The 12010-nt window shown below is 48.2% G+C and overlaps 1 protein-coding gene across 5 annotated transcripts in view; it reads right to left on the minus strand.

Moving 5' to 3' along the window:
* Positions 1-10522: 10522 nt before the first annotated feature.
* TTC7B (tetratricopeptide repeat domain 7B) overlaps positions 10523-12010 on the minus strand; it is a 149513-nt gene continuing 148025 nt past the window's right edge. For all 5 annotated transcript variants that reach the window (XM_077323483.1, XM_077323479.1, XM_077323480.1 and 2 more), the window contains one exon: positions 10523-11613. In XM_077323483.1, the coding sequence (XP_077179598.1) occupies positions 11392-11613 (222 nt within the window). In that variant the 3' untranslated portion in view covers positions 10523-11391. The remainder of the gene's footprint in view (positions 11614-12010) is intronic.

The raw sequence follows: 12010 nt of genomic DNA on the forward strand, positions 1-12010 counted from the left end.
CCTCCCACCCCTCAGTATCTCAGGGGCTGGGGGTTTGGGCCGAGAGGGGCTGCCGTTCACAGGCAACTGCCAAGCCTACCACCTCTCCAACACTAACCAGACTTGGGTGAATCTTTGGAAGAAAGGAAGCAGGCCTGGCTACATCACCACCCGAGAGGTGCAAAACACAACAGCCTTCAGTCATGGGCTCTGCCCGCTGCTCGTTGCTAATGGCATGTTGCAGATAGACCCTTCATTTTAATCCCACAAATGCAGGGCCTTCCTGGGCTGGGGAGTGGGACTTGTAAGCCACAAAAACGATTGACATGCTCAGTGGGCATCCTGCTCTGGTCAGTGAAATGGGAAGGGGTGGGAGAAGCATTTGTGCCAAGTCAGATGAAGTCAACAGGTCATGCTCATGCCCCAGGGAGCTTTGGCCAAAGGCAGAGGGCAAACCTCGGGTGGCTTCTGAAAGGGCTTGAAATGCTGAACAAGCAGCCTGCTCTTCTGAGCATCTGAAAACTCTGCTGAAAGGCAATTGGTCAGACTGGCCAATGGATCCAAAGTTATCAAATGACAACAGAAGGGTGGAAGAGACTCAGGATTCCCACACTGGGAAACCAGGATCATGGGAAGGCAAGTGTATAAGTGCTTGTCACAACACACATTCATTCCAGGGTTGATGCCACCTTCTGCCATCTTGGCCTCTCTTTATGGGGATGTTCCAAGGCCTCAGATTTAGGGTGGGGGAGGGTGACTTGTTCAGCCTCCCTTTTCCTGAAGGTTGACAGCTCTGGGTTGGGAATACCTGGAGACTTTGGGGGTGGAGCTGGAGTGGGCAGGATTTAGGACAGGGAGGGACCTCAATGGAGTATAATATTATGGAGTCCACCCCCCCCCCCAAAGGCAGCCATTTTTTCCAGGCTTTTTAGTCTGGAGATCTGCTATAATTCCAGGGGATCCCCAGGTCCCACCTAATGTCCCGACTTTTCTCCGGCTGTAAAGCTAGGTTAGAAAGCTACCAGCTTCAGTGCAAAATCAGTTCTACTGCGGTCTTGCTGATTGCTTGCATGACCATAGCTGGCACCCATGTAGGACTGGCCCCAGTTGCTGACTGGAAGAAGCAGTGCAATACGTGGAATGTTCCTACCTTTTTATTTGTTCCTAGCATACAAAGGTTTGAGAGCCAGTGTAGAGTGATGACTAAGAGTGGCAGACTCTAATCTAAGCTGGGCTCGATTCCCCACTCCTCCACATACAGCCAGCTGGGTGACCTTGGGCCAGTCACGGTTTCTTTCAGCCCCACCTCTCTCACAGGGTATCTGTTGTGGGGAGATGAAGGGAGACTCCTCTGGATAGTGAAAAGCAGGATACAAAAAACAGCTCTTCTCAGATCTATACTCTGCCATGGAAGCTTGCTGGCTGAGGCACAGGCTCTCCCATAGGGCTGTTGGGAAGATAAAATGAAAGCGAAAACAATAGTAGCAGTTTTTATATATATTTAAAGTGCTTTCAAGTGAGCAAACTCCTCCAAGGTTTACGTGCCTTAGAAATACCAAGCAATGTGTTCCCCTTTCAGACTTTGCCAACCTTGCTGAAAGGAAGAAATGCTCGTGGTTGATTACAGTCTTGCTCATCAGGGTTACCAATGACAGCAAAGCTTGCCAGGCCTTTGGGGAAAGGGCGGTTGTTGAAGTGTGTGGTAATCGTCTCTCCGGAACAGGTACCGCCGTTTAGACGAGACGTCTGGGATACCTTGCTGAGCAAACTGCATGGTGAACCAGTGAGATGAGGACCAGTGAAATGTTAACAAACAGAGCTTCAGCTTTTCTGAATAGGGGACAACTCGGAACTGCTGTACCTTGGGGATCTAGTGAAGCTGTAGGAGTCTGGCAGCCAGAACTGTGATGGTCTGGAATGCCCTGCATTTTCTCCACTGGAGAGCACTGCAGTGCAATTCTGAGTGGGACACATTCAAGGGCTGATGTTCCCTTGCATCCTGCTGTGTCCTCAGGAATAAACCTTGGTTTAGAAGAAGAGTTGGTTTTTATACCCTGCTTTTCACTGCCAGAAGGAGTATCAAAGCAGCTTACAATCACCTTCCCTTTCCTCTCCCCACAACAGATACCCTGTGAGGTTGGCAAGCCTAAGAGAGCCCTGATATCACTGCTCAGTCAGAACAGCATTATCAAGAGCTGTGTCGAACCCAAGGTCACCCAGCTGGCTGCATGTGGAGGAATGGGGGATTTATTTAATTAATTTATTTATTTTTATATTTGTATACCGCTTTCCCCAAAGGCTCAGGGCAGTTCACATAAAACAGAACAGAAACCATACAGATAACTTAGATTAACAATAATGAATGGAGTGAAACAACAAGCAACATGGAACCGTTGAAAAATTAAACATTAAAATAACGCATACTGATAGCCCAGTGGGTTGGGCGGAATTATGACAGGTGCCATAGGAGGGAGGCTCAAGAAATGCTTGTAAATGCTGTGGGTGTACGTCCATTGCAAACAGGGAAATTTGGCATTGGAAGCAGAATTAAAAGTCCTTCCCATGCATCATTTCAGTAACCCTGCAGCTAACAAAGTGAGCTTTTCTGGTGCAAAAAATCTTATGTCCCGAGACATTGATTAGCCTTCAAGTTATCCCTTCTCAGTCCTCAGGAAGAGGGGCCAACATCTTAACCTACGCCAAAAACAGTGATAAAAACCTCTTCCTTCACCCTCCAGCCAGCCTCAAGATGGTGGTACCTCAGGGACCTAGGGGGTGGACCAGATGTTAAAGGTCAGCCTGTGGGGAGGGCCTTGAGATCTTCCTGGCCCCAGCCTCAACCAAAGACCTGGCGGAGGTTTTACAGGCCCTATGGATCTACAAAATCTCCGTTAAGGTCCACAGCACTTCCTCCAGCTCATTCCACCAGGTTGGGGCCAGGATTAAGAAGGCCCTGGCCCTGGTCGAGGCCAGACACACTTCTCTAGGCCTGGGGACTATAAGCCAGGCCCCAAACTGGCAATATCTGTTACAAAAGGCACGAGCAGACTGGTTGGTAGGGAAAGAAAAAGACGCTTGAACCTAAACTGCAGCCCACCACAGCCAACACTTAGAAGCCGCCACGGATCAACGTGGGGATGAAGACTACAATCTGAGACAAACAGAGACGTCAGTGTGTGAGAGAGAAAGCGGCTGGCTGGCTGACTTGGTAAGCAAATAAGGAGGCAGACTGAACCATTGCAGGAAACTGGAAGCTGCTGACATTTTTGCACTCACATTTCAATACATTTCCACCAGAGTTTTGGAGAGTAAGAAAATTCAAGCTGCTTTTAGACAGACTCCCCCTCAACGCCCACCACCTCTCTCTCTCATGCCCCTATCTTTTTTCTCTTTCCCACCCACCCACTGCCTCCTCTCTCACCATCTCTCCCTTTCACACACACACACACACAAACACATCCCTCCTGCTTTCTCTCTCTCTCTGTCAGACACACAACACACATCTACTAGATTGTCACCCACAAACCTTGCCTATTCTCTCCCTCTCTCCCTCTCTCTCACAGGCATACGCAGAAACACACACACATCTCATCTGCTGTCTTTCTCTCGCACACAGCTCCTTCGAATATGGGCAGGGAAGACAGACCATTTGACAGATGAGAGCTGCAGCCTTAGCTCGGGGCCTGAACGAGAGCGCCACGGGATTCCTCTTCTTCTGTACCCGCAAGCTATTTATTAAGCAGCCCTCTTCTGAGCTGAGCAGCTGCAATATTTCAGGCACAGCCTGGTCCTCAGGAAGCAACTTTTCTTCTAGGAACTGGAATAAAAAGAACGGTGAGAGCAGAAGGCTCAGTGCTTCGATGGGAACTGTGAAACGGGGAACTGACAGAAGGCTGGGGTGAGAAAGCTGGCTCGCCAGGGCACTTTTACTTGTGCTCTGGGGTTTCAGGCGTGCCATGAGCAGAGTCTAGATCAGTTTCTCTACCCCGGTGCTGCATGGAACCGTGAAGGTCCCTCAATGGTACGGCAGTGTGGGGGTTTTCAAAATGGCGGCAGGGTAGAGCCCTTCCACCCTGTGCCTCCCATTTCCACCTCTGAGCAAAGAGGGGAAAAAAGGGCTTTTAATTTTTTAAAAATCTACCCTTATTCTGGCAGGTTGACCCGCCTCCTTCCAAAGTGGCCAATGATGGGTCTTGGGGGTGGGGGGTGGGAAGGAGAGGGCCCCTGGCCATTTTAACCCTTGCAGCCCAAGACTTTTCATGCTTTGGGAGTGGCAGGGAGATGTAGCCAGCTGATATTACTTCCTGGTACTCTGAAGCCTGGGAAATATTTCAGGGTACCTCCAGGGGCAAAAGAGTGAAAAAGGCTGGTCTAGGTGCAGCTTTGGGGGTGCAGCTGGGAGTGGGTGAGATTTGGGGTGGGGAGGGACCTCAGTGGAGTGTGGGCTCCACCCTCCAAATCAGCCATTTTCTCCAGGGGAGCTGGACTGACATCCCTAAACCTCTTCCAGATAGGGCATCTTGATACCATTATAAAATGCTAGTGAAAACGGCACACGCACACAGAGGAAGCCCAAGTGCAAGGGAGAAGGGTAACTTTGAATCATAGAATAATAGAGTTGGAAGGGACCTCATGGGTCATCTAGTCCAACCCCCTGCACTATGCAGGACACTCACATCCCTATCGCTCATCCCCTGTAACCTGCCACCCCCTTGAGCCTTCACAGAATCAGCCTCTCCGTCAGATGGCGATCCAGCCTCTGTTTAAAAATCTCCAAAGATGGAGAACCCACCACCTCCCAAGGAAGCCTGTTCCACTGAGAAACCGCTCTAACTGTCAGGAACTTCTTCCGGATGTTTAGATGGAATTTCTTTTGCATTAATTTCATCCCATTCGTTCTGGTCTGTCCCTCTGGGGCAAGAGAGAACAATTCTGCACCATCCTCCATATGGCACCCTTTTAAATACTTGAAGATGGTTATCAGATCCCCTCTCAGTCGTCTCCTCTCCAGGCTAAACAGACCAAGCTCCCCTAACCTTTCTTCATATGTCTTGGTCTCCAAACCCCTCACCATCTTTGTTGCCCTCCTCTGGACACACTCCAGTTTGTCTACATCAAACAAACACCGTTGGAAAGAGAAATGAGAGAAAATGAAACCCACCCTGTGGTGGTAGCTGCCACTGTAGCAACATTATTTTAACCTCCAATCAGATTTCCTGGGCCCAATCAAAAGTCCTTCTGGGCAGGAACCTGTGTTCCTGGGAACCTGGAAAAGTGTCAGTGGGTACCATGTTGGGGACCCCTTGTCTTGAAGGTGCCACAGAAACTTATGTTTACATCTGCATATTTGCTGTGGACTAACATAGCGATCCTGCTGGAAGAAGAACAAAATCTGAGACCGGTCGTTCTAAGACCAACAAAGTTTTGTTCAAGGTGTGAGCTTTCATGTGAGCACACGAAAGCTCCCACCTTGAATAAAACTTTGTTGGTCTTAAAGGTGTCACAGGACTCAAATTTTGTTCTGCTAATTCAGACCAACATGGCTACCCACTTGAGTCATTCTGGAACAAGGTTCTTTGTTATTTGGCTGCAGGAGGCTTAGGGACCCTGCAGGGGCACAGGGTCTTCCTTACAGCTGGCTGCAACCTGGGCAGATCAGCAACATATGCTCAGTCTGTATCCACAGGCCTGACAGTCATTGTGCTGGCAATCTAACAGATCACACAGAGCTGCTTTGCAGGGGTCACGGGGAGCTTTTAAACAAGACACTGAGCCCGAACAAAGTCTCACGGGGAAGCGTTTTGATTCGGGAGCATCCTGTTTAAATTGAGCATTATATGGCTAAACCTCCAGAATTTGTACCTAAACTGTGTTTCAGAACAAGGGTATTAAGAAAACTAAACCTGAATCAGGGTGAGGAGAATAAAAACTTGGATGGGCAGCATATGATGCCGATGAATGTAAAATTAAACGGCATTCTTTACAAGTTATCCTTATGCAATATTCATGGACCAATTAAGCAGCCATTGCTCTGGAGAGTCTTGGAAGTCTTTTTAGAAGAGGCGCTTAATAGGCTGTCGTACCTGGAAAAGGAAAATGGCCAACAGCGGGGACTGCCCGGAAAAGGTATACATAGAATCACAGACAAGGACCAGGGGCAGCGCAGAACACTTAAGGCACAATTTGCATATGAAAACAGAGCATTTCCTACCTGATTCTAGTGGTCCACAGAGGAGGGGTTGCGACTTACAAGAAGAGGCAATTAAATATTGACGACAGAATGGTTCCCACAGGTCGACAGAATACAGGCCGTTTAGGATTCATACTTCCCTAATGAAAGAAGAATATAAGACTCCCCCAAAAGCTAGAAGTGGAAGAGGAAGCATGCTCCACAGCAGACACTCTAGTGGGCATAGAGCTCTCCCGTTGGACCTAAGCCAATATCCTTCCACCTTCAGATAAGGCATGCAGCACTTAGGTTTGCAGAGCGGTTTCAGCACTCAGGTGAAGCTTAGAGGCACCTATATCTTAAATGATAAATACAGGATCTACTTTCATCAAAGAGGTCCCTGTGAAGGGCTGCCATGCAGCAAAATGTGCACCGGAAGCTGAGATAAAGCATGGCTGGTAATTGTCGAATATTAGTCAGTCTCCGCTGGACCACTCTGGAATTGCCTCTTGGAGGGCCGTGGCAAGGAACCAGTGTGTAAGCACCACCGAGTCCCGGATTTAATAAAGGATCCGGGCTGTTCCCTGCCCTGTGTTATAAGATGGTGAGGAACTGAACTAAAATTATTCTGACCCGAATCCCTGAAATCTTTTGTGTGCTATCATGTACATCTGGCAACTACACCAACCTCTGACAAGTCTTAGAATCATAGAGTTGGAAGGGACCTCCAGGGTCATCTAGCCCAACCCCCTACACAATGCAGGACACTCACAATTTACCTGCCCACCCACAGTGACCCGAGTTTCATGCCCAAGTGATCATTCCACCAAAAATCTCCAGAAGTCAGCCTGGCCTGGAGGAAATTCACCTACCATCCCACAAAGGCGATTAGCAATTCCCTGGGTATGCCTCCTAGACATTACGAGCATTAAGACTGACAGGCCTGAATAATGCACGATAGCACAGCAGCTTTCTCCAGCATTCCAGGTCAATTAGTGAATGATGCTTAGTCAGAATATTGGTCTAGACTGGAGATACAGGGGATTGAACCCGGGACCTTCTGCAAATGCTCCATCACTGAGCCACAGCCCCTTCCCAGTGTGAATCATGCTGCAAAGAGACATAACAAAATTGATGGTATGAATACTCTCGTTGATTGCAGTGATCAGTGTCCCAAAAGCATGAAAAAAAATGCATGCCCTGCCCTCTCTAAATACTACAAATTATTAGTGATGGAAGCTGGAGGGAAAACTGTGAACTTCAGTGGTTGGAAGAGGCAGGGAGGCATTCTAAGAACATAAGAAGAGACTTGCTGGAATAGAGCAGTAGTCTGCCTAGTCCAGCATCCTGTCTCACACAGTGGCCAGCCAGTTCTTCCAGACGGTCAAAAATCACAGAATCAGAGAGTTGGAAGGGGCCATACAGGCCAGCTAGTCCAACCCCATGCTCAACGCAGGATCAGCCCAAAGCATCCTAAAGCAGTGGTCCCCAACCTGCAGGCCGCGGCCCAGTGCGGGCCGCGAAGGCCATGGCACCGGGCCGCGGCTCCCTCTCCCCGTCCCCCCCACAGTAAAAAACTTCCCAGGCTGCAAGCTTGCGGCCCGGGAAGCTTCTTACTGCGGGAGGGCGGGGAGAGGGAATCAGGGCTGCGCCGTGCACTGCGCATGCTCAGCCGTGCATACGCACATGCACGGGCGGGGCAGTTGCCCTGCCGGTTCCCAGCCTCAGAAAGGTTGGGGACCACTGTCCTAAAGCATCCAAGAAGTGTGTATCCAGCCTTTGCTTGAAGACTGCCAGTGAGGGGGCATAGGCGCCAAGGCCCACCCCTGATGTGGTCTCCTGGCTCTGGGATTAAGAGGGTGGATGCCTCTGAATGTGGAGGTTCCCCTCCATCAGCATGGCTAGTCGCCACTGATAGCCTTATCTCCATTAATCTTTCTAATTTCCTTTTAAAGCTGTTTATTCCTGTGGCCACCACTACATCCTCTGGCCATGCATTCCACATTTCAATCATGCCCTGTTTAAGGTAGTATTTCCTTTTGTCTGTCCTGAAGGTGCTCCAGACTTTAATCATTTTGGTTGCCCTCCTTTGTCCTTTTTCCAGCTCTGCGGTGTCCTTGGTGAGACATGGTGATCAGAAATGTATTCCAAATGAGGCCACGCCATCAAGCTATACAGGGGCATTATAATATCAACCAGTCTATTCTCAATCCCATTCCTAATAATCCCTAATACAGAGTTTGCCTTTTCCACTGCTGGAGCACACTGGGTTGGGACTTCCTTTGAGCTATGCAGTAGGCCTCCAAGATTTGTCCCCCTTTCGTCTCAGGAAGTTCAGACCTCATTAGGGTATAATTGGTCGGGATTTTTTTCTCAGCATGTGCATCGCCTTACACTTATCAACAATGAACTTCATTTGCCACATTGTTATGCACTCACCCAGTCTGTGGAGGTTCTCTTGAAGCTCTTCATAATCTGCCTTGGTTTTCACCATCCTGAATAATTTGGTGTCCTCGGCAAACTTGGCCACTGCACTACTCACCTCTAGTTCCAGATTGTTCTATAATTTTATGGTCGGGAGGCGAATTTCCTCCAGGTCAAACTGGCCAGGGATTCGGGTGGAGGGGGGGGGCATCATCTGTGTATGGAATTGTGGTCACTGTGGGTGGACAGGTAGTAGTGAATTTCCAGCATTCTACAGGGTTGCACTAGATGACCCTGGAGGTCCCTTGCAACTCTATGATACATGAAATGAATATATTAAATGAATGGACACATTTAATGTATGAATATCAATCTTTGTGGGACACTACCGCTTACTTCCCTCCACTGTGAGCACTGTCCGTTGATTCCTATTCTTTGCTTCCTACCAGTTGATCAGTTTTTAGTCCATAAGAGAATTCTTCCTCTTATTCCATGACTGCTAAATCGATTCAGAAGTTCCTGTCTGCCTCCCTGACATATAGTCTGCCATCCAGAAGCACAAGTTAATTACCACATGAATATTAAAGTGGAAGGCTGAATGGCCTCCTTCCTTTCCCAAGAACAGACATTCACAGAAGAGGCAGGAGAAAATTCTAGAACCTTTGGGATATGAGACAGCAGTATGCCTTCAGATGGACTTCCAGGCACAGTGAAATAGGCTTACGGGGAAAGGGCCTTGTGCTTGATCCTTCTCCCAAAAGGTTCAGCAGATGAGAACCTGAAGAAGAAGAGTTGGTTCTTATATGCCGCTTTTCTCTACCCGAAGGAGGCTCAAAGCGGCCTTCCCTTTCCTCTCCCCACAACAGGTGGATGAGGCTGAGAGAGCCCTGATATCACTACTCGGTCAGAACAGCTTTATCAGTGCCGTGGGGAGCCCAAGGTCTCCCAGCTGGCTGCATGTGGGGGAGTGCAGAATCGAACCTGGCATGCCAGATTAGAAGTCCGCACTCCTAACCACTACACCAAACTGGCTCTCTGTCAGTTGTAATGCTTTACAAATCACTGAACAGATGCCCAAGTGGTCACTCTGCAAGTTTCATCCAAGGAGCCCCTCTCCAAAAAGATAAGCATATGTTGCTGTTTCCCAAGCAGTGAATACAAATTTCTGGAGGAGGATCTTTCCCTAATGTCCTACAAACTCTCTCTGTGGCTCCCTTGAGACCTAGAGTGGAAGACTACATGAATACCACAAATAATGCCTCAAACTTTCCAGGACTGGAAGCTCTACCCAACCAAAACCAGAGGGCCCTCTAGATCATCAAGCTTGTGTCAGTTCTCTTCCTTCTGATGAAAGTGTTCTGGGGAAAAGGATGGCAGAACTGCCTTTTGTGTAGAGATGGGAGGTCCCTCAACTCTGTCCTTTTCTCTAGAAGCCAGGATGAGGCAGCTGCCACACACCCCTCCCTCAGGAAAACATCTTACCTCCTTCCTATGCCATGAGAGGGAGAGCATGGAATTGGCCAAGGTTTAATTCCCTGGTCTTGGGAAAAATATTCATTTGCTTAAGGGCACCCCTTCTGCTTTTAGGGGATTTATTGATTTCTTTGCCTCTCATTTCATTTCCTGCTGAAAACCGAAAGCCAAGTGAAGCTTGTTGGCTTTCTGGCCTCTGGGAATCACTGGACACATGAAGAAGCCTGGCCGCCAGTGATCACATAGTATGCTTTCCTGCCTTTTCCCTCCCTGGCTGCCTGGCTGAAGATCCCAGGGACAGACAACACAAGCTGGGAATTGATGTAGAAGACCAACTGATGAGGATGAAGATGTTCTTCTGAACACTAAGTTAAATAACAGGCATTCAAAATTAGTCAGGTCCACATGGTAGCCCTGTCAGCAGCTGAGATACCACTTCTGGTCAATCCTGCGTCCAAGGAGGAGGCAGGCACCACATCAATTCAAAAATCATTTTATTATTAACATAATCTTCTCATTGAGCCAAGTGGGTGTATAATGCATAAGGAATGTCAGTAAATATTCCATCTGAAGCATCTTTTTACATATTTCCATTGATAAATAAACTCTGAATTCACATAAAAAAGTTAAACTTAAATAACTAATATTTTCTTTCCTTTTTTTTCCCAACAGGCATACATTGGTAAAATATAAATATTCTTGTTCACATCTTTCTTCTAAATAAAGTCAATAACTAGCTACACGTCACAGTTATAAACAACTAAAACCATAAATCTTTCAGTTCATTTGCTGGACTACAGTAGAGATGGAAACAGCAAATTTCACATTTTTTTTTTTAATTTCTTATTTTGGGCCCAGAGAGGTTCAGCAACGAGAAGAGAACAGGTCTTTGACAGGCTTGGCTAAAAATAGGCTGCTGTGCCACTGAATTTTAACTTGAGTTCTATGACTCTAACATTTGGTGTTCAATTCTATTTAGAGTTTTACATAACACTCAGATGTCACCTAACAAAATATGGCACAATACCCATTTGAACAATAGCATCAGGTCTTAAAACTACGAGGGGGCAAAGATGTAGGCGAGACACAAGTGGTGGTTTGCTGTGTGTATTTTTTCTTCTTCCTTGCAGTTAGTCATTTTTCTTCATGCGAACATTAAGCATGCCGCAACGTCCGTACGTCAGAATCCCCGCAGCAGCAAACGGCTTTGCCTGCTTGATCGGGTGACCTCTCAGCCTGAAGATCTGTCCCTTGGAGCCCGGAGGACAGCTTTAACGCCGAACGCTTGCTAACATCCTCACAATCAGCGGGAGCGCGATGAGTCATGGGTTTGCCAGGCGAGCCTTTCAGAGGACCCGGGGGATGATGGTAAAAGGGACCACGGGGCTGCTGGCTTCGAGCTCCAGCGCTGTCAGGAAGCACTCTGTGGCTGCATCGTCATTGCCCTGAGCCTGCAGAACCACCCCCAGGCCATTCCAGACCTCATGCGCTGTTGAATTCACCTGGACTGCATCCCTCAGGATCTTCTCAGCCAAGCTGTACCTTCCGAGCTGGTGGAGAATCAGAGCCTGCAAAAAGGGCAGGAAAGAGAGAAGCAGAAAGAGGTGATGGCCGTCACAAATCTTACAGCAACCGTGCAAGGCAGGTGCCCCAGGACGCACTACAAATCCACACTGATCAGGCTAGAGATTGGTCTGGGCCTTCTCGGAGCTCCAGAATGGTTGGGTTTGTGCGCAATCCATCCATTCTGAGCGAGGAAGAATGCCTGTGGTCCTCAGGTTCCAAGAAAGATGGATTGTAAGCCTAGGCAAATTCTGGCTCACAGAAGAGGAAAGACAGATGGTAGGATAAAGGGCAGGACAGGGTAGCAGAGACCTCTGGTCTGTGGAGAGGAACAAGGCTGTGAAGAATTCAGGAGCTTCTTTCAGCTTAAAAGTGTTCATGAAACTGTAAAATTCCTAAGAA

The sequence above is a fragment of the Paroedura picta genome, chromosome 2 (assembly GCF_049243985.1).
Source record: "Paroedura picta isolate Pp20150507F chromosome 2, Ppicta_v3.0, whole genome shotgun sequence".
NCBI lineage: Eukaryota > Metazoa > Chordata > Lepidosauria > Squamata > Gekkonidae > Paroedura > Paroedura picta.